This window comes from Pseudophryne corroboree, chromosome 3 (assembly GCF_028390025.1).
Source record: "Pseudophryne corroboree isolate aPseCor3 chromosome 3, aPseCor3.hap2, whole genome shotgun sequence".
Taxonomy (NCBI): domain Eukaryota; kingdom Metazoa; phylum Chordata; class Amphibia; order Anura; family Myobatrachidae; genus Pseudophryne; species Pseudophryne corroboree.
The window spans coordinates 519,015,244-519,036,265 of NC_086446.1; the positions used below are offsets into that span (position 1 = coordinate 519,015,244).

At 46.3% G+C, this 21,022-nt stretch overlaps 1 protein-coding gene across 1 annotated transcript in view; it reads left to right on the forward strand.

Annotated features, from left to right (window-relative positions):
* Positions 1 to 12,201, forward strand: part of CHMP6 (charged multivesicular body protein 6) — a 128,528-nt gene extending 116,327 nt beyond the window's left edge. Inside the window, exons 7-8 of the mRNA XM_063961085.1 lie at positions 3,886 to 3,940; positions 10,603 to 12,201. Coding sequence (XP_063817155.1) covers positions 3,886 to 3,940; positions 10,603 to 10,655 — 108 coding nt within the window. The 3' untranslated portion in view covers positions 10,656 to 12,201. The remainder of the gene's footprint in view (positions 1 to 3,885; positions 3,941 to 10,602) is intronic.
* Positions 12,202 to 21,022: the final 8,821 nt, after the last annotated feature.

Consider the following 21,022-nt stretch of genomic DNA (forward strand, 5'->3'; position numbering starts at 1 on the left):
GCCATGCACCATAGAGGGATTGATCAAGGGGTGAATAACAGAGCAAGAGGATCTAAAAAGGTTACTAGTGGAGTACCCCAGGGAACTGTCCTTGGACCAGTGCTTTTTAATATCTTTGTTGGTGACATTGCAAATGATATTGAAGGGAAAGTATGCATTTTTGCAGACGACACGAAGGTATGCAACAGGGTAGACACATCAGAAGGGGTATAATAAATAATTGATGATCTAGGTAGACTAGAGAATGGTCAAGGAATTGGCAACTACAGTTTAATGCCAAACATGCAAAATCATGCACTTTAGTCTCAAAAATCCAAATACTAAGTATAGTATTAACAGCACTATAATGGAAACTACTGAGGAGGAAATGGATATCTCAGGTTCACATAAAGGCAGGTAAGCAACGTAACGGAATGAGGAAGGCAAGTCAGGTGCTTGGTTGCATAGGGAGAGTAATCAGCAGCAGAAAGAAGTAATAAAAGGCACTGTATAAGCCATTTGTACGGCCTCATCTAGAATACTTTGTTCAGTTCTGGAGGCCATATCTTCAGAAGGATATAAATACATTAGAGCAGAGCTGGCCAAACCAGTCCTCGAGATCTTCCAACAGTTCACATTTTCCAGACCACCTAGCTGGTGCACAGGTGTAGTCATTACTAATTAAGATGTGCTGCATTCATTCCTAACTGACCATTCTACAGATCTCCAGGAGGCCTGGAAAACATGAACTGTTGGTAGATCTCCAGGACCGGTTTGGCCAGCCCTGCATTAGAGACTGCACAAAGAAGGGCAACTAAAATAATGCATGGCCTACATCACAAAACGTACCTGGAAAGATTAAAATATCTTATTTTGTACAGTTCGGAGCAGAGAAGGGAAAGTGGAGACATGATAGAAACTTTCAAATATTGGTGACCAGTCATAATGGACAAATGCAGAAAATAGTCTCCCACTGAGAGAAGTGCACCACAACATTTTGTCCAAGGGTCCGATTTAGACCTGATCGCTAGGCTGCATTTTCTCACAGCCTGTGATCAGGTCTGTACTGCGCATGCGTATGCACCGCAATGCGGACGTGCGTCAGACAACGGGGATTGCCGGTCAGCGATGGGTTTCTGTGAAGGATCCATTCGCATGGGCGAATGCAAGGAGATTGACAGGAAGAGGGCGTTTGTGGGTGGCATTTTCAGGGAGTGTCAGGAGAAATGCAGGCGTGTCCAAGTGTTTGAAGGGAGGGTGTCTAGCGTCAAATCTGGTCCCGACCAGTCTGATGTGATTGCAGCGGCTGAGTAAGTCCTGGGCTGCTCAGAGACTGCACAAAATCAGTTTGTACAGCTCTGCTACACATGCGATCGCACACTTGCACTGCAAAAATACCCTCCCCTTGTAGGTGGTGACTGTCTGATCGCAGGACAGCAAAAAATCGCTGCCTAGCAATTAGGCCCCAAATCCAAATATAGAGAATGTCAAAGTATCGACAGTGACAATATAAGTAACTGCACATAATTCAGCTTGCAGTCAGAATACAGGCTTTGCATAACGTGCACTGATACCACTTCTCCCCCATAATGACAAGTAATACATCTATCCCAAGGATTTTTGTTGCGTGATCTTTAGGGAAATATGACTGTGGCTGACATGATAGGCTCACAGTTTATGCAGGCGTAGTGTTCTTCTTCCAGTGAGATACTTGTAACCGGTCACCATTATTTATTATTTTATCCTTGACATTGTAACTGTCAACATTTTGGTGTTGACCTTATGATTGTGTATAACTGTCAACATTTTATCCTCTCTTTGGGGTCTATTCATGTAAGAATGCGATGGTTTGGTTTTACTTATCACCAAACATCGCATTCTTACGTGCGGCATTTTTTCATATACCGTATATACTCTAGTATAAGCCGACTTTTTCAGCACGTTTTTTTGTGCTGAAAAAGCCCCCTCGGCTTATACCCGAGTCAGTGGAAGGAGGGACACGGAGGGCACAGCGCGCGGCTCTCCTGTGTCCCTCCTGCGTCTCCGTCTCCGGCGGCGTGTGTGTGTGTGTTAAATGAACTGCCCGTTCGTGAGCTCTGATTGGCTCACGAACCGGCACTTCATTTAATACACACACGCCGCAGGAGGGACACAGGAGAGCCGCGCGCTGTGCCCTCCGTGTCCCTCCTTCAGAAGACAACGCGGGAGCGATGGAGGGTAAGTACCCTTCCTGACACTGTGGGGCATATCTGGCAGCATGAGGGCACATCTGGCACAGTGGGGCATATCTTGCATATCTGGCAGCATGAGGGCACATCTGGCACAGTGGGGCATATCTGGCAGCATGAGGGCACATCTGGCACTGTGGGGCATATCTGGCAGCATGAGGGCACATCTGGCACTGGGGCATATCTAGCATATCTGGCAGCATGAGGGCACATCTGGCACAGTGGGGCATATCTGGCAGCATGAGGGCACATCTGGCACTGTGGGGCATATCTGGCAGCATGAGGGCACATCTGGCACTGGGGCATATCTGGCATATCTGGCAGCATGAGGGCATATCTGGCACTGTGGGGCATATCTGGCAGCATGAGGGCATATCTGGCAGCATGAGGGCATATCTGGCAGCATGAGAGCATATCTGGCACTGTGGGGCATATCTGGCACTGAGGGCTGTGTACGGCTAGAGCTGCATTTCCCAGGATTTTGTGGTAAAATTAGGTGCCTCGGCTTATATTCGGGTCGACTTATACTCGAGTACATACGGTACTTACCGCAATTCATGATCCTTTGCCAGCTTCCTGATGCGATTCAGTATCTTGTCCCATCACGATCCTGTCTTCACTCCTCCTACCGCTGCTTGATTGGCAGTGTTGTGATTCTGCGCATGCGCTCCTTAATTCCAGTCCTCTTCTGTCTTCTGCACATGCGCCTTCTGTCCAAGGCAAGACCGGTCATCTTAGCGGCAGGGTGTATGAGCAGCGGGCAGTGCGGAGGAGGTGACCGGGCATATGCATATATCTGGTCACCTCAGCGGCGGAGTAACTGGGGGCCAAACAGGAGGTGGGAGCAATGCGCCGGGGAACTGTGACAGTGGCCCAGGCAGTCAGGAGGAGGAGATCCAGCATATGCAAATGCATAAGCCCTGGGCTCCTCTGATTGGCTCCTGTCACGGAAGAGGGCGGGGAGAAGGCAGGAGACAGATGTCTTCACTGCTCTTCTCCTCTACAAGCCTCCCTGCTCCATTCTGAGATGGTGATGGGATTTTGCGAAGTGGGACGGAAAGCTGGGCTTTCCGCTCCTACATGAATTGCACTCATCATACAAAAGTATGGTGATGCGATTTAGCCACAGAGCAGGGGTGCCGCTTGAGAAGTCAGGAACTTCTCCTTGGTAACCCGCTATGTGAATTGCGGTAAGCAGAGAAAAGCCCTGTTTACCGCAAAACAGGGCTTTTCTCTGCTTCATGAATAGCCCCCTATATATTAATTGTCTACATTATGTCCCTGATGACATTTTGACTGTCTACAGAATCCACCTGTACACATGATTTTTACTGTCTTAATAATATACTAAACCTGATTTAAATACGTGTGTACATACATGTAATGGTCCCTTTTAATATGCTGTTAACACAACAAAGATGAGCTTTAGTTTACTAGTGAAAAATGCATCATTTTGTACACGTTTTGTGGTGCTGCTCTTTATGTGTTCTACACTGAATTCTGAAGCTTTTAAATAACCTGTGGCTGTCCATAGTCATCTGAGCTTTGTTCCCCCAGCAGCAGTAATGTGTAAGGTAGTATGCTGGGCTGCAAGAGTATTGTGAATGTTAAGTGTAAGTGCTGAACAGTCATGTACCAGGTAAATACCAACAAATGGATGTTATCTGGTTCCTCACAGGAAGATCTGGAACTCCCAGAAGCTCCCACGGAGACACTTCCAGAAACAACTCCAGGTAATTATATGGTAAATGTATTTGTCCAGCATGCTTTTCTTAAAGGCACACTAACCTCAAAATGATTCTGTGTCTGATATTGGTGAACACATGCTACACCTAGGTTACATAAACAAACAGCATAAAACATTTCAACTAGCACCACACTAAATGACCTATTTCCATGCGTCATAACTCACTTCTGATTAGTTAATATCCACTGCTTATTGCTAGGCCACCTCTCCAGTAAAGCTTAGCAAGTCCTATACAAAAATGTGGCAACATTCTGTAATGGTATTTGATTTTACATTAGGTATCCACATAAAAATGTAAAAATAAATTTGGAGATATATACTTGTAGCAACTTAAAAATGGCAAGAAGGCACTTGGTTGGTGTGTGTGAGGTGCTCTGTGCCTTAAAAAAGGTTTGGAATGGGACCACTGTAAAATATATACTGGCGGCATGTAGCTATTAAATGTATACTACTTTTTGCATGAAGAGAAATAGTGCGTCTGCTTTAAAAAATAAATAAATATATAAATATATATATATGTACTAGCTGCTGCGCCCAGTTTCAACTGGGTACATTTTTGCTGGGTGGAACATTTTACCGCTTTTCACCCCCTGAGGAGTTAAAAAATCCCTGCTTTGTGGGTGACTGCAAACAACTGTCACAGTTTCCAGACCACCCAGCAGGTCACATGTTCCAGGTCACCCAGCAGGTGCACAGGGAGAGTTCACCAACTGTTAAATTTTCCACAGCACAATGGTGATGCATTGTAAATGGCAGGCGGATGTTTTGCCACATAGGTCTGAAACAAGGCAACCAATTACGACGCCAATACAATTCTGCACATCTACAGACCAAGAGCTTTAATTCGGTGTATGATGTGCCCTGCTCAGACAGCAGCATCATAGAAATAAGTCACTCATAAAAGTCATCCTTCTGCTATTAATATATAGGGTGTAGTATGAGTGGCCAGCGAGCGGAATCCCGGCGGCCAGCATACCAGCACCGGGATCCCGATCGCCGGCATGCCGGCGACGGGGTGAGCGCAAATGAGCCCCTTGCAGGCTCGCCACGCTACAGGCATGGTGGCACGCTACACGCACCACGCTATTTATTTTCCCTCCAGGGGAGTCGTGGACCCCCAAGAGGGAGAATAGTTGTCGATATGCCGGGTGTCGGGATTCCGGCGCCGGTATACTGAGCGCCGGGATCCCAACAGGCGGCATACTGAATGCCACCCAATATATACAGTAGATAATGGCATGGTGTAATGAACGAAAACTCAGTAAAATGATTGGACACATTAGATCACATGACCGCGCACAGTTCACGGCGTAGCACCATTGACCTGCTTCCACTGTCACACTACCATCTGTAAACAGACCTGTTTGGTCCAAGCTATTTTTTCCTCCTATTCTGCATCTGTTTCACCCTACATATGTGCTCTCATAATCCATCGTCAATACGCCATGCAACACAAAGTGCCTGCGAACTTTAGGCGTCTTTTTTTTTTTTTTGCCAAAAAATGCTTCTTAATCCAACTAGGATGCATGAGGAAGACTGTGTTGAGTAATTTAATATATGACACTTGTATATTGTGTGTGACTGAGTCTGTATATGGGGGTTCAGTATGAAATCCTGTCTTATGGGATCCCGGTGGTCATAAAACCAACATCGGAATCCCGATGAGTGAAAGACCACTCGGGGTGAGTTTGGGCTGTTTTCCCCTCTCCCCTACCCCCTAACTTTCTGTTCCGGCAGCCAAACGATTCCTGATGGTGCCTAAACCTAACCTCCCATTCCCGCTGCCTAAACCTAACCTGCCAGCTATACTTATGGTCTGGATGCCGGCATCGGTCCCTGGCCCTTTCGGAGTTCCAGCGTCGGTATTCTAATGGGTATCGGGATTCTGACGTCGGTACTTCGACTGCCGGGATCCCGACAGCCAGCATCTTGAAAGCATCCTGTATACAGAGCAGAACAGAACTTGTATTGGAAATAAGCTGCCGCTGCTACATTGTAGCACCTTGTGTACACATTCAGTGACTCCGTCACACACAGATATACAAGTGTCATATATCAAATTAATCAGCACATTGTGTTACGACTAAGATGCATTTTGGGGGGAAAAATGCCAGACGCTAGAATATTCTCATGCAACATGGCGTGCCAAGAGAGTCTGTTTGGATATATATGGATAGATAGATAAATGTGTCCTCACACATCTTTGCTGTAGGAGGCAGGGGACCATGACGCCGCACACCGCGCCTTCCCCCAGCCTGCTGCATACAGCAGCTTTCCCATTGTAAGTATAGGAAGCCTGCTACTGCCACCGGCCACTGCTCACAATACTATTGGTAGCAGGAGCATAGCTTCCTGCTACCCCGCTGTAGTACCTCCGCAGGGTCTCCCTGTTGCTGCTTCGGGTAGTGGGAGCATCACTCCACGCTACCTATGCTGGGTCTCCGAGCTACACTGTTATGGTAGCCTTTCCGCTACCTCACGATATGCCGCTACAAACGGCCCCAAGATGTAAGAGGACATATCTCTATATAGAGGGAGAGAGAGTTATGGTTATGCAGAAATGACCAGCACACCAAATTGCAAGTGAAAAGAATTGTGTTGAGCTTATCTGAGCAGCGTTTAAAGAGCCACCAGTCACATGTCAAAGTGCATAGTGCAAAAAGCAGCATGTATACAAGCTTCACAGGCAGCATGCAGTCATGTCAGTAGCCGCATAAACCGTCAGCCTTCAGTAGCAGCATGATGTAAACAGCCCAGCAGCCTTTAAAGCATAATATCAGCAGTCCTTTAGAAGCATAATGTCAGTAGACCGACAGCTGTTTCAGTGCTCCCTTGCATCTTTATCATGGGGCACAGAAGCTGCGAGGGAGCACCAAAAGGCTGCTGGGCTTCTACTGAAGGCGGACGATTTATGCAGCTACTGACATGACTGCATGCTGCCTGTGGAGCTTGTGTACATGCTGCTTTTTGTATTGTGCACTTTGACATGTGACTGATGGCTCCTTAAATTGCTGCTCAGATAAGCTCAATACATCATTTTTTTACAGATGGGGACCCTATGATAGTAAAAATATAGTACGAATATCTTCAGGGGTGCCTATTGTACATGCAAATTTTGTTGGTAACCGATTGGCTTCAATACAAATGGTATCTTCATACGACCACTGACCTTGCAAACAATTTATTTAATACATGATTTTAAAACATTAAAAATAGTTTTTCAATCCATACAATACATTAGCAGAATGCTTTCTTTAGTTGAAAGTCTGTCTTGTAGATCCAATTTTTTTTGTTAACATCGGATCTAGTGATATGCGGGTTGCTAGATCCGATGTTAACGAAAACATATATATATATATATATATATATATAGATATATATATATAGATATATATATATAGATATATAGACAACAGAAGGGGTCCGGCACAGCCACTTATAGAAATAATACACTGGGTGCCCTCACAGTGAAGCAGATAGTGAACACAGGGTGGGGCTCCAATGATTCGTAACAACAGAAGTTTTAAAGTGCAACGTTTCAATGCCCGTTTATTGAAATGGCATTATACCTGACGAAAATGCCATTTCAATAAACGGGCATTGAAACGTTGCACTTTAAAACTTCTGTTGTTACGAATCATTGGAGTGCCGCACCACCCTGTGTTCACTATATATATATATATATATATATATATATATATATAGACTGAAGAATAAGGGCGGCACTCACGCAGGCTAGTGCAGGTGTAGAAAAGGTCAGTTTATTGTTTCGACATGTTTCGGGGACTAGCCCCGTCCTCAGGGCCTTAACAACCCAAACTGAACATTGGACAAACATATATACCCAACCCAAAACTAACAATCATGATAAAATGCCACTCACCTGCTCCACGGCGCCATCCTGTTCGTCCGGACGCCGTACAGCGCTGTCACGTCGCTCACCCCTGACGTCATCCAGCAGTGCCGCGTCACCATCACCTAGGTAACCTGCCAACCTGCCGCTGCTCACGCTGGGCGCCAGGGGATACTCGGTAATCCCACGCTGACGGCCCGTGATGTCATCTGGCGGCGCTTTGCAGTGCGGTTGCCGTGGCAACTGCTTAAACTATACACAAAAACATACATACAATAAGTGCATATATACAGAGCATTACGTCCCTACCACCTTGGTTAGCAATAAATGGTGCATCTCAGTTAAATACTAGGCACATATCAAGACATTATTAGAACTACATCTTAATGTCATATGCTGCAATTATACTGCTCTGGCCTATACATCCATCATTAATTCGCAAAAAACTAGACCAATATTAGGGAAATTCCTGAATAATATATGGTCTATACCTATCCACAATGTTCCTAACCAATGGAATAATGGAGGTTTACAAAAAACTCTGAAGACCAAGGTTTTCATTCAAGCCTCGAGGAGATAAGGTCCCCAGTTTATAAATCCATCTGGACTCATGCTGTAATAACACTCGATCCCTATCGCCCCCTCTAAGAGTCTTAGGGACTTGGTCAATCAAGATAGCCCTAATGCTCGCCACCCCATGCTTAAATTCCAAACAGTGACGAGCAAAAGGTTGGTCACTGTGACCTTTCTCTAATGCTTTTTTAATGCATTATATATATATATATATATATATATACACACACACACACACACACACACACACACACACACACACACACACACACACACACACACACACACACACACACACACACAGTACCAGTCAAAAGTTTAGACACACCTTCTCATTCAATGGTTTTTATTTATTTTGCTTACTTTCTGTATTGTAAATTAATACTGAAGACATCAAAACTATGGAAGAACACACATGGAATTATATTGTAAACAAAAAATTGTTAAATCAACATATGTTTTATATTTTAGATTCCTCAAAGTAGCCCCTTTTGCTTTGATGACAGCTTTGCACACTCTTGGCAGTCTCTCAATCAGCTTCATGAGGTAGTCTCCTGGAATGGTTTTGAATTAACAGGTGTGCCTTGTCAAGAGTCAATCTGTGGAATTACTTGCCTTCTTAATGTGTTTGAGACCATCAGTTGTGTTGTGCAGAAGTAGGGTTAGTACACAGTTGACACCCCTATTTGACTACTGTTGTAATCCATATTATGACCTGAACCACTCAACTCAGCAAAGAGAATCGACAGTCCATCATTACTTTAAGACATGAAGGTCAGTCGATACAGAAAATTTCAAGAACTTTGAATATATCCTCAAGTGCAGTTGCAAAAACCATCTAACGCTATGATGAAACTGGCTTTCATGAGGACCGCCCCAGGAAAGGAAGATCAAGAGTAACCTCTGCTGCAGGGGATAAGTTCATTAGAGTTACCAGCCTCAGAAACCGCTACTTAACAGCACCTCAGATTAGAGCCAACATAAATTCTTCACAGAGTTCAAGTAGCAGACAAATCTCAGCATCAACCGTTCAGAGGAGACTGCGTGAATCAGGCCTTCATGGTCGAATTGCTGCGGAGAAGCCACTACTGAGGATGAACAACAACAAGAAGAGAATTGTTTGGGCCAAGAAACACAAGTAGTGGACATTAGACCAGTGGAAATCTGTACTTTGGTGTGATGAGTCCAAATTTCAGATTTTTGGTTCCAACCGCCGTGTCTTTGTGAGACGCAGAGAAGGTGAGCGGATGGTTTCTGCATGTGTGGTTCCCACTGTGAAGCATGGAGGAGGAGGTGTGATGGTGTTGGGGTGCTTAGCTGGTGACACTGTTGGTGATTTCTTCAAAATTCAAGGCACACTTAACCAGCATGGCTACCATAGCATTCTGCAGCGCCATGCCATCCCATCTGGTTTGCGCTTACTGGGACCATCATTTGTTTTTCAACAAGACAATGACCCCAAACACACCTCCAGGCTATGTGAGGGCTACTTGACCAAGAAGGAAAATGATGGAGTGCTGCGTCAGATGGTTTGGGATGAGTTGGACCGCAGAGTGAAGGAAAAGCAGCCAACAAGTGCTCATCACCTCTGGGAACTCCTTCAAGACTGTGAAAAACCATTTCAGGAGACTACCTCATGAAGCTGATTGATGACAGCTTTGCACACTTTTGGCATTCTCTCAAAGCAAAAGGGGGCTACTTTGAGGAATCTAAAATATAAAACGTATTTTGATTTGTTTAACACTTATTGTTTACAACATAATTCCATATGTGTTCTTTCATAGTTTTGATGTCTTCAGTATTAATCTACAATATAGAAAATAAGTAAAATAAATAAAAACCATTGAATGAGAAGGTGTGTCCAAACTTTTGACTGGTAGTGTGTGTGTGTGTATGTGTATATATGTGTGTGTGTGTGTGTGTGTGTGTGTGTGTGTGTGTGTGTGTGTGTGTGTGTGTGTGTGCAGGACACGTTCAGGACTGTTTGTGGATACTTACATACACACACAGTCCCCTGAACATGTCCTGCACACTATAAAGGAATATATAAAACACTTGATCCTGAATGGGTTAATAAGTGTATAGTGGTCTAGTTGGTTTTGGTAACATTTTGCTCTCAATAGTCTTGATTCCCACTGTTAGAGCAGAGGTGTTAAATACTACTTTTATTTTTCCTTGTAACTGATTTGCAAACAGCAATTTTACTTCCTTTCTTTCAACAGAGAAACAAGCGGTCAAGAACAAACCCAAACCACAGCAGGTGGCTGCTTCCTAACCTCATGCACAGTTCCTGCAATCAGGAAGGTGGTTTCTACTCATGGAAGGAGCTCTGTTCAGTGATTTGCCGGAAAGTACTGTAACCCTTTCCCTATAGTGGAGCTGGGGCCCCTTCTCACATAGCTTGTGGGCTAAGCAGTAACACCCTATCTGGTTGACATTGGAGAGTCTCTTCCAGCCTAGCAGGTCTCAAAGTCTGTTAAATCAAACAATTATGTCTGAAAACCCTGACACCCTCTCCAGCAGCAGCAGCAGCAAAGTTGATAGAGATATAATGGTCAGTCATGAATATCCCTCTCCATAAATTAGACAGCAGTATTTCGCCATCAAATGGGCTCTATTGTCTATGAATTAATTGTAACGTCCGTTTTCATTAGCTGAAGCATTAGAGACTACCCAGTTGTGCTCTTATTTTAATATCTAAATGGATAATTAAATATAATCAGTTTTTTTCCTTTCCTCAAACATAGGCATAGTGTATATAACAGTTTCTGTTTAATTACTTTAGATTGGTCACAGCTAATTGCACCCTGCACTTTACAATTATACTGTGCAGGTTTATTTATATGAGAAGCAGCACATATATAATGTACAGTATATGGGAAAATATTGTGCCGCAAAAAGGCCCTTGATGGCCACTTCTACCCATTATGCTGCCAGGAATTTTGTGGCCGGAACTTGAGCTGAGAAATAATTGCAGCATTGTTTACAAATGACAAGTTATACTTCAATTTATTTGTGAAATAAGGTGTTGGTAAATATGCATGTTAGGCCTATTTTCTCTCTTTTTTCTTTTTTTCTAATAGCCGCAGGGAATTTAAAAACACAATGAACCATGAAAGTAACAACAGTTATTGGTTGAATAAGGCTGGCATTGAGAGTATCTCACTGTCCTCTCTATGTGTTCATGTGACTGGCACGGGTAAAGATGGCTAATCATGGTGTTCAAACCCATAATACTGGAGTGCCTTATACTCATGGCAGAAACTTACTACAGGCAGCCCAAGAGCTACCTACTTCACATTGCACACAACGTGTGACTTTTATCGCTGTCAACCTTATTCTCTGCTGGAGAGAGCAACAGTGTTTGTCAATGGTATTGGTTGGCAACTTGTGGCTCTCCAACTGCTGTGCAACTACAAGTCCCAGCATGCCCTGACATACTTTGGCTGAGACTTGCTCTACCTGCTAGAGAGCCATGGGTGGCTTAACCCTTATGTAAAATGTATTCTTTATTGGACACTCCTGTACATACAGCTCCCCTATTGGTGACAGACGGCATGGTATCTGATAGCAAAACTGAATAGCATCTGTTTATCTCAATGACATCTTGTTTATACCACCCACATCTTTAGGTTTGGGTTGATCACAGTAATTCTTCTGCTATACGGAAGGAAAGATGTTTTACAGTATAGTCATGGTTTATCTTTGGCTGCCATTCAGAGATGTGATTGTGCTACAAAAGACGAGTTAGCACTCCAGTTAACTTTTTATGCTCTTCCTATTGTGTTTTTAAGATCATAATAAAATCTGTATATACAAAACACAGCTTCAAGTGGTTTTACCAGTTTTGAGAAAAGAGCTTATATGTGCGAAAATATGGTAAAATATAGTAATGTAACAGCCGCCTGGTTTTGTATAGAGACTCCCACCAGTATCTTCGTAGCTACATGCAACTGCATACACATTCGCAGCATCGACACAGATCAGACAACCATCAAACTCCTGAGTGAGTCTACGGTCTGAGATGTTGGAGATGTTTACTGTGTACAGGATCACAGTCTGATACACGTCTCAAAAGTAGTCCGGACACAACGTCGTTTTTGATACCCATCCTCATTTCCGCAAAAGAAAATGGACGCTATCTCTCAATCAATTGAGACAGTGACACATGCGCAGACTAGCGATAATCACTCAATTGCGTGAACATCGAAATATCATACAACTGTGAATCAGGCCCTCTATCCACTCCACAAAGTAGCCTAAAAGTTGATAGAAGCACTCTTGAAAGGAACGATTTATCCAGGAATAATGCAATCTTATGGTCCCCGCTATTCATTGCTTGTAGATCCAAGGTGGTTTCATCCACCATAAAAAGCATGTTCCACTGTATTGTTGAGGAGATGTAGAGGATTGATTTAAATTCAGGTATGTTATGCATGTTTTCTATTAATGGCTCTTGAATTAAACAGGGGTATATCACTTAATTATTATGTGTCATTGGTAAAGTCAGCGAATGATCCTGGCTCAATTTGGCAATCCTGTAGCTGTCCTGGATGCCTAGTCCTGCAAGCCTCATCGATGGTGGCACAGGTAACCATGTTTTTACCACTAGATGCCAGATAATGTTTACTCAGGAGCCCCTCATTTAAAAGTTGGGAAACCATGCCTTGGTAAGAATTATGGGCCTAATTCAGATCTGATCGCAGCAGCAAATTTGTTAGCAAATTGGCAAAACCATGGTGGTCATTCAGAGTTGTTTGCTTGTTGCCGTTTTTCGCAACGCAGCGATTAGGTGGAAAATGCGCATGGTACGCAGAGCGCATGCGCTAAGTTATTTAACACAAAACTTAGTAGACTTCATGGTGTTCGTTCGGCGCTTTTCAGTCGCACTGCTGATCGGTGAGTGATTGACAGGAAAGGGGCGTTTCTGGGAGGTAACTGAGCGTTTTCCGGGAGTGTGCTACAAAACGCAGGCGTGCCAGGGAAAAACGCAGGAGGGGCTGGAGAAACGGGGGAGTGGCTGGCCGAACGCAGGGCGTGTTTGTGACGTCAAACCAGGAACTAAAGGGACTGAGGTGATCGCAATCTAGGAGTAGGTCTGGAGCTACTCAGAAACTGCTTGATAATTTTTAGTAGCAATTCTGCTAATCTTTCGTTCGCTATTCTGCTAAGCTAAGATACACCCCCAGAGGGCGGCGGCCTGGCGTTTGCAATGGTGCTAAAAGCAGCTACCGAGCAAACAACTCGGAATGAGGGCCCATGTGCACTGCAGGGGGGGGGGGGGGGGGGCAGATATAACGTGCAGAGAGAGTTGGATGGGTTATATTGTTTCTGTGCAGAGTAAATATTGGCTGCTTTATTTTTACTCTGCAATTAAGATTTCAGTTTGAACACACCTCACCCAAATCTAACACTCTCTGCACATGTTATATCTGCTCCCCCCCCCCCTACAGTGCACATGGTTTTGCCCACTTACTAACAAGTTTGCTGCTGCTTCCAGGTCTGAATTAGGCCCTGTGTGCGAGATTTTCTACAGCTGGGTGGGTCTGTTACTGGGTCAGATAAGCCCAGAATTGTACACCTTAAAGAAGCTGAGTCTTCAAGTAGAGATACAAGAAAACCTATACATGTGCCTGGATGTTTTATAAACCTACAGTATTCTGATAATTTCCTTTTTTAATAATAAAGTAAATGACTTTGCAGCTCATCTACACACAGCAATTTCTTCACTTTTGCCACAAATCAGTTAAAGTGGGGCCCCAGAATGATTGGCACGTCAGAACTATTTGTAAATTTCAGTCAACCATGGCATCTGTCGAAACCGAACATGGATATTGTCATGAAGGCCGAGTCCCTGTATTGGCATGGCCACCATTATACTGGACAGGGTAGAGTATTTCTTGTACTTGTCTTGAAAATATTCTGGGGTTAAAATGTCCCATCCAAACATGGTTACTGACATTACTGCACAGTGAGGATGCCAAACGTCTCTGCATAAAAAAGCACCACATTAAATGGGGGAGATTCAAATGTTTGAAAAGTCAGTTGGGTGTCTGTGTTTTCCTGTCTATTAGATAGGAAAAACAGACTCCCAACTGACATTTCAAACATTTGAATCTCCCCCATACTGTCTGTGTGGCATTAACCTATGGCATGGGTTCCCAAACTGTGCGCCGCGGCTCCCTGGGGTGCCGCAGCGCTGTCACAGGGGTGCCGCCGCCGCAGCCTTAGCCGGAGCCAGAGAGTATGGAAGGGGAGAGTGTGTGCTGCAGGAGCGTCCAGGCTAGTCAGCCGGGGGAAGGAGGTGCGTGCTGCCGTCCAGAGTGTACTTAGCCGGGGGTGAAGTGCGGCCCGTCTGGAGCGGCGTCTAGTAAGTAATTAGCGGGGGGGGGGGGAGAGAGGAGAGCGCGGGCGGCTGGAGCGGCCGTCAGTGCGGGCGATGCTCGCGCGTGTAATCAGCTGGCGCCGTGGGGGGAAGGAGCGTGCGGAATGTCACAGAGTCACCCGTCGGGGTGGGGGGTGGCGAGGAGGAGAAGAAGATGTTGTGCTCTCAGGTGCAAGGAGGGCGGGGGGGGAGGTAAATGGTGACTGGAGTCACCCGGCTGGGAAGGGGTGGTTTTGTGCGGGATGTCACGGAGTCACCTGTCGGGTTGGGGGGAGAGAGGAGAGGGGGGAGTGGGGTGGGAGGAGAAGAAGATGTTGTGCTCTCAGGTGCAGGGGGAGTAACCGGTGACTGGAGTCACCTGGCTGGGAAGGGGTGGTGATGTGCAGGATGTGCTCGTGTGCAGGGGGAACTTGTGGTCTATAAATACAATTTACTTCATTTAATATTTTATTCTAAATTTGTCAATAAGAAATTTTTGGCCTTGGAGTGCCGTGAAAAAAATTCTGATGTTCTAGGGTGCCGTGATTCAAAAAAGTTTGGGAACCACTGACCTATGGTATTTTTTATTTTATTTTTATTTGACATTAAAATGCTGTATTAATTTATTAAGTAACTGGATCATAACTGCAGGTGTGACTCCCAACACCTAAGCTGTTTACTCCTTGCCTGCAATTGTATTCATCATTTATTTAGTCATTTCTTTATTCATTTATGTTTTTGAGCGGCCCTGAACTTTCCCATCTGCTTATGCTTCAGTTTGCTGCTTCATATCTATTCCGATATTTATCACATAACGGTTGCTTGCTAAAACCTTGATTGTATAATACGTGAATTAGGAAACAAACATTCTGGGTGGAGACACAGAGAGTGTAACCCTGGAGATGGCAGGGGAGTGATTGTGTTGGAAGCTGGGTTGAGGCTAATGCTGCCTACCATCCTTCCACGTAGTGCTAGCGTGGGCTGCTCTCCTTGACTCAGCTGCATTTCACCCCTCGCATTGTGATTCACACTCACATAAACACGGACTATTCATCCACCACTGAGTAGGATCCTGAGAAAATCAGCCCCCCCCCCCCCCCCCCCCCCCCCCCCAGAGAGAGAGGTGTTGCATAGGCATGAAAATGCCACATTAACTATGTAAGGGTTGTACAGTAACTATGTTACTGTACAACCCATCAGTTAATAGTTCTGTATACTTTACATCAGGGGTGGCCAGACTTTTGGAGTCGGTGATCTACTGTGAAAGCTAAAAAGCTTTTGTGATCTACCTAGGAGGAATAATAGCGCGCGCCGCAGGCGCGCGCGCAAAAAAAGGGGCGTGGCATAACAAAAAGTGGGCGTGCTATAACTAAAAATGGGCGTGGTATAACAAAAAAAAAGGGACGTAGCCTTGCTGCGCAGAGTGTAATGACTACCTCACGCAAAATAACACATTGGCCCCCACAGGTAAAAACCTCAAACACATATGCCCCCAGTGCCAGATACACATGCCCCCACAGTGCCAGATATGCCCCCACAGTGCCAGATACACATGCCCCCACAGTGCCATGTGCCCACAGTGCCAGATATGCCCCCACAGTGCCATGTGCCCGCAGAGCCAGATATGCCCAGTGCCACATATGACCCCACAGTGCCAGATATGCCCCCACACTGCCAGATACAGATATGCCCCCACAGTGCCATGTGCCCACAGAGCCAGATATGCCCAGTGCCACATATGACCCCACAGTGCCAGATACAGATATGCCCCCACAGCGCCAGATTACAGATATGCCCCCACAGTGCCAGATATGCCCCCACAGTGCCATGTGCCCGCAGTGCCAGATATTCCCCCAGTGCCACACATGACCCCACAGTGCCAGACATGCCCCCACAGTGTCATGTGCCCGCAGAGACAGATATGCCCCCAGTGCCACACACGACCCCACAGTGCCAGACATGCCCCCACAGTGCCAGATATGCCCCCAGTGCCAGATATGCCCCCACAGTGCCATGTGCCCGCAGAGCCAGATATTCCCCCAGTGCCACACATGACCCCACAGTGCCAGACATGCCCCCACAGTACCAGATATGCCCCCACAGTGCCATGTGCCCGCAGAGCCAGATATGCCCCCAGTGCCACACATGACCCCACAGTGCCAGACATGCCCCACAGTGCCAGATATGCCCCCAGTGCCAGATATGCCCCCACAGTGCCATGTGCCCGCAGAGCCAGATATTCCCCCAGTGCCACACATGACCCCACAGTGCCAGACATGCCCCCACAGTGCCATGTGCCCGCAGAGCCAGATATGCCCCCAGTGCCACACATGACCCCACAGTGCCAGACATGCCCCACAGTGCCAGATATGCCCCCAGTGCCAGATATGCCCCCACAGTGCCATGTGCCCGCAGAGCCAGATATTCCCCCAGTGCCACACATGACCCCACAGTGCCAGACATGCCCCCACAGTGCCATGTGCCCGCAGAGCCAGATATGCCCCCAGTGCCACACATGACCCCACAGTGCCAGACATGCCCCACAGTGCCAGATATGCCCCCAGTGCCATATATGCCCCCACAGTGCCATGTGCCCGCAGAGCCAGATATTCCCCCAGTGCCACACATGACCCCACAGTGCCACACATGCCCCCACAGTGCCATGTGCCCGCAGAGCCGGATATGCCCCCAGTGCCAAACATGACCCCACAGTGCCAGACATGCCCCACAGTGCCAGATATGCCCCACAGTGCCAGATATGCCCCCACAGTGCCATGTGCCCGCAGAGACAGATATTCTCCCAGTGCCACACATGACCCCACAGTGCCAGACATGCCCCCACAGTGCCATGTGCCCACAGAGCCAGATATGCCCCCAGTGCCACACATGACCCCGCAGTGCCAGACATGCCCCAGTGCCAGATATGCCCCCAGTGCCAGATATGCCCCCACAGTGCTATGTGCCCGCAGAGCCAGATATTCCCCCAGTGCCACACATGACCCCACAGTGCCAGACATGCCCCACAGTGCCAGATATGCCCCCAGTGCCAGATATGCCCCCACAGTGCCATGTGCCCGCAGAGCCAGATATGCCCCCAGTGCCACACATGACCCCACAGTGCCAGACATGCCCCACAGTGCCAGATATGCCCCAACAGTACCAGATATGCCCCCACAGTGCCATGTGTCTGCAGAGCCAGATATTCCCCCAGTGCCAGACATGTATAGATTATAGAACAGCTCACCGTTGGTGTGTGGTGAGCGCAGCGCGCGCCTCTCCTGCCTGCTGCTCCCGTTCTGCCTCCTCAGTCTGACGGCAGCGTGTATGGCTCAAATCAGGTGCCGGTCCGCGAGCTCTCATTGGCTAACGAACCGGCACCTGATTTGAGCTATACACTCGGCCGTCAGACTGTGAGGAGACAGAGCGGGAGCGGAGGGCAGGAGAGGCGCGGCTTCGGGTGGCTGGGCGGCGTATCGCGATCGACTGGTCGCATGTCCGCGATCGACCAGTCGATCGCGATCGACTGTTTGGCCACCACTGCTTTACATTATGCTGTGCTGCTCTTCACCTGCAGGTTTCACACAAGTAATCAATCCTATCAATATCTGATTTTACCACCAGAGGGCAACCTTTCCCTGCAGCTACTGAATGTTGCCCTTTGCATATGCAGTTTCAGTGAGTACGATATTGTGCACAGTACAATGTCATTCATAATATATAAAACCACATATATGCCTGGGTCGTATAGGCCATTACTGTATGAATTAATGTAATGTAGCCCATACACTTGTGAGATATCAAGTATTATCCTTCGATTTCGACTGCATCTCAGATAAATCGAAGGATTGTATGCACATTTTAGGTACCTTGCGACGCAATGCGCAGGCACGCCGGTCGAATCTCACGTCTCAAGATAGTATGTGCTGCACTTAATATTTATTGAATCGCGGTGCGATCGCATGCTGTTTTTTACGACTTTTGATTTATCACACTGCGATGTGCGATATGTGAAGACAGGAGCCGAATTCCTGGCCACTCTTCTTTCCCCCATTGCGCACATGACTGGAGTGGAGGCTGCAGGCACGCTGCTGAGCTCCCAAACAACGACTGTCCAGTAGCAAGGAACTGCAGGGTAGCCACGATCCTCTTCTCAGCAGGGATAGGAACCCGCCATTTGGTATCCCGCTTCTGTATGAGGGTGGTGAGCTGACGCAGCAACTCCTGGAAGGTGTCATCATCCATGTGCAGGAAGTTCCGGTAGTTAACCGGGTTGTTGTCCCTGATCTCATCCAGGAGGGGCATGTAGGAGCGAGTAGGCCGCTTAAGCAGCCACTCCTTGGTCCAGCAAGATCTCTCCCTCCGCCTTTGCTGGGCCCTCTCCCTGTCTCCCCTCACCTTCAGCACAGAGTAGCGAGTAGAATCCATCTCTGCACACACACAGCAGTATAGGAACACTTTGTAATGCAAGCAGAACAAAGCAGTGCACAGTAGCTAGCAATGTGGAACGAGCAGCAGGTATAAACCAAACTTCTCTGGTCACAGAGCAAACAGAAGAGCACAGAGTAAAATGGATGCTTGTTTATATATCCACCAGATAGGTCAGCCCTCTATTTAAATTGTTAGAAATCTTGCAGATAAATCTGGTGTGCTTTGGTCAGCATGTGATGCGCTCACATTCGATCATCCGATGCCACCCGATTTCTGGTCGTAAGGGGCATGTGATAAATCGCAGGATTGTATGTGCATCGAATGCACAATAAATGCACTTTCGATGCGATTTATCTCAAGGTGAGCTTCAAGGGAAATCGGGCCCGAATGCAATAGCACAAGTGTATGGGCACCATAACAGTTGAAGTTTAGCAGATTTGGTGTGTGAACTACTGTCAGCATACTGTATGATATAGTTACCTATTAGCTAAGCCAGATTCTTAAATATAATTTATATTTATAATAAACCTATCACTTGAAATTTACTGTTATACCATTGTGCACATCACATGTCACTTGGTGGCCTTATGTGCTGCCTGCAAACTGTGACGTGCTAAAGGTGTAAAGCTTCTATTTCAGAAAGCCCCCCCCCTCCCCATATTTGCACATGTAAGAGTACAAATCATACGTTGAAGCATACTACATTTTTCAAAAACGCACATCAGACTGCTAGAAAGAGGTAATATTTTTAAACTCGGATTAAGTGCTTACTGGCCTTTTCAATTAAATAAAAATAAAAAAAAGGTAGACACCATTCTTATTATTATGGGTCAATAATTATTTAAAAGCTAGCATGAATGCATTTTTGTTTATATCAAACTCACTTTTTTTTTTTTTTTTTTTAATCTCCCCCTTCTGCTTAAATTCTACCATTCAACAGGGCTGGAGTAAAGTGTGGGCAGCTGCCTAAAGCACTAGAAAACATGGGGTGAATGTGCTGCCTCAGCTCACATTCCTTCCTGCATTGGCATCTGACTAAACAGGTTCAACTGTAATTGCAAAACTTTTTTTTGGTGTTTATTCACAAGGAGGGTTATTTTCTGAGAAACTGCAAAAAAAAAAAAAAAACCTTTAACGCCTACCATCAGTGTGTCCTCGAATCTATGTGCTGTGGAGAAGGGTGAACTGGAAAGGAAATTGTGTCTTTGGGGGTAATTAAGACCTGATCGTAGCAGCAAATTTGTTAGCTGTTGGGCAAAACCATGTGCACTGCAGGAGGGGCGGATATAACATGTGCAGAGAGAATTAGATTTGGGTGGGGTGTATTCAAACTGAAATCTAAATTGCAATGTAAAAATAAAGCAGCCAGTATTTACCCTGCACAGAAACAAAATAACCCACCCAAATCTAACTCTCTCTGCAAATGTTATATCTGCCCCCCCTGCAGTGCACATGGTTTTGCCCAATTGCTAACAAACTTGCTGCTGCGATCAACTCAGAATTACCCCCCATGTGCACTGCAGGTGTGGCAGATATAACATTTGCAAAGAGAGTTAAGGGCTGTATTGACGGGGAGATTTCCCCAGAGATGTGTGCTGAGCGGTCTAGCACAGATCGCTCAGCACACATCTCTCCCCGCTCAGCACAGCGCAATGTGCTGAGCGAGGTGGGGGACGGACACGGGGGCTGCTCATTTCACCCAGCAGTGAAATGAGTCACCTGCTAGATTGTGCCTGCATGCAGGCCAATCTAGCACCGGTGATAGCGACGCTCGGGATTGCGCATCACTGTCGCCGGCACCCCTACACACACACACACACACACAAAATAATTTGCCACCTAGCCATTTT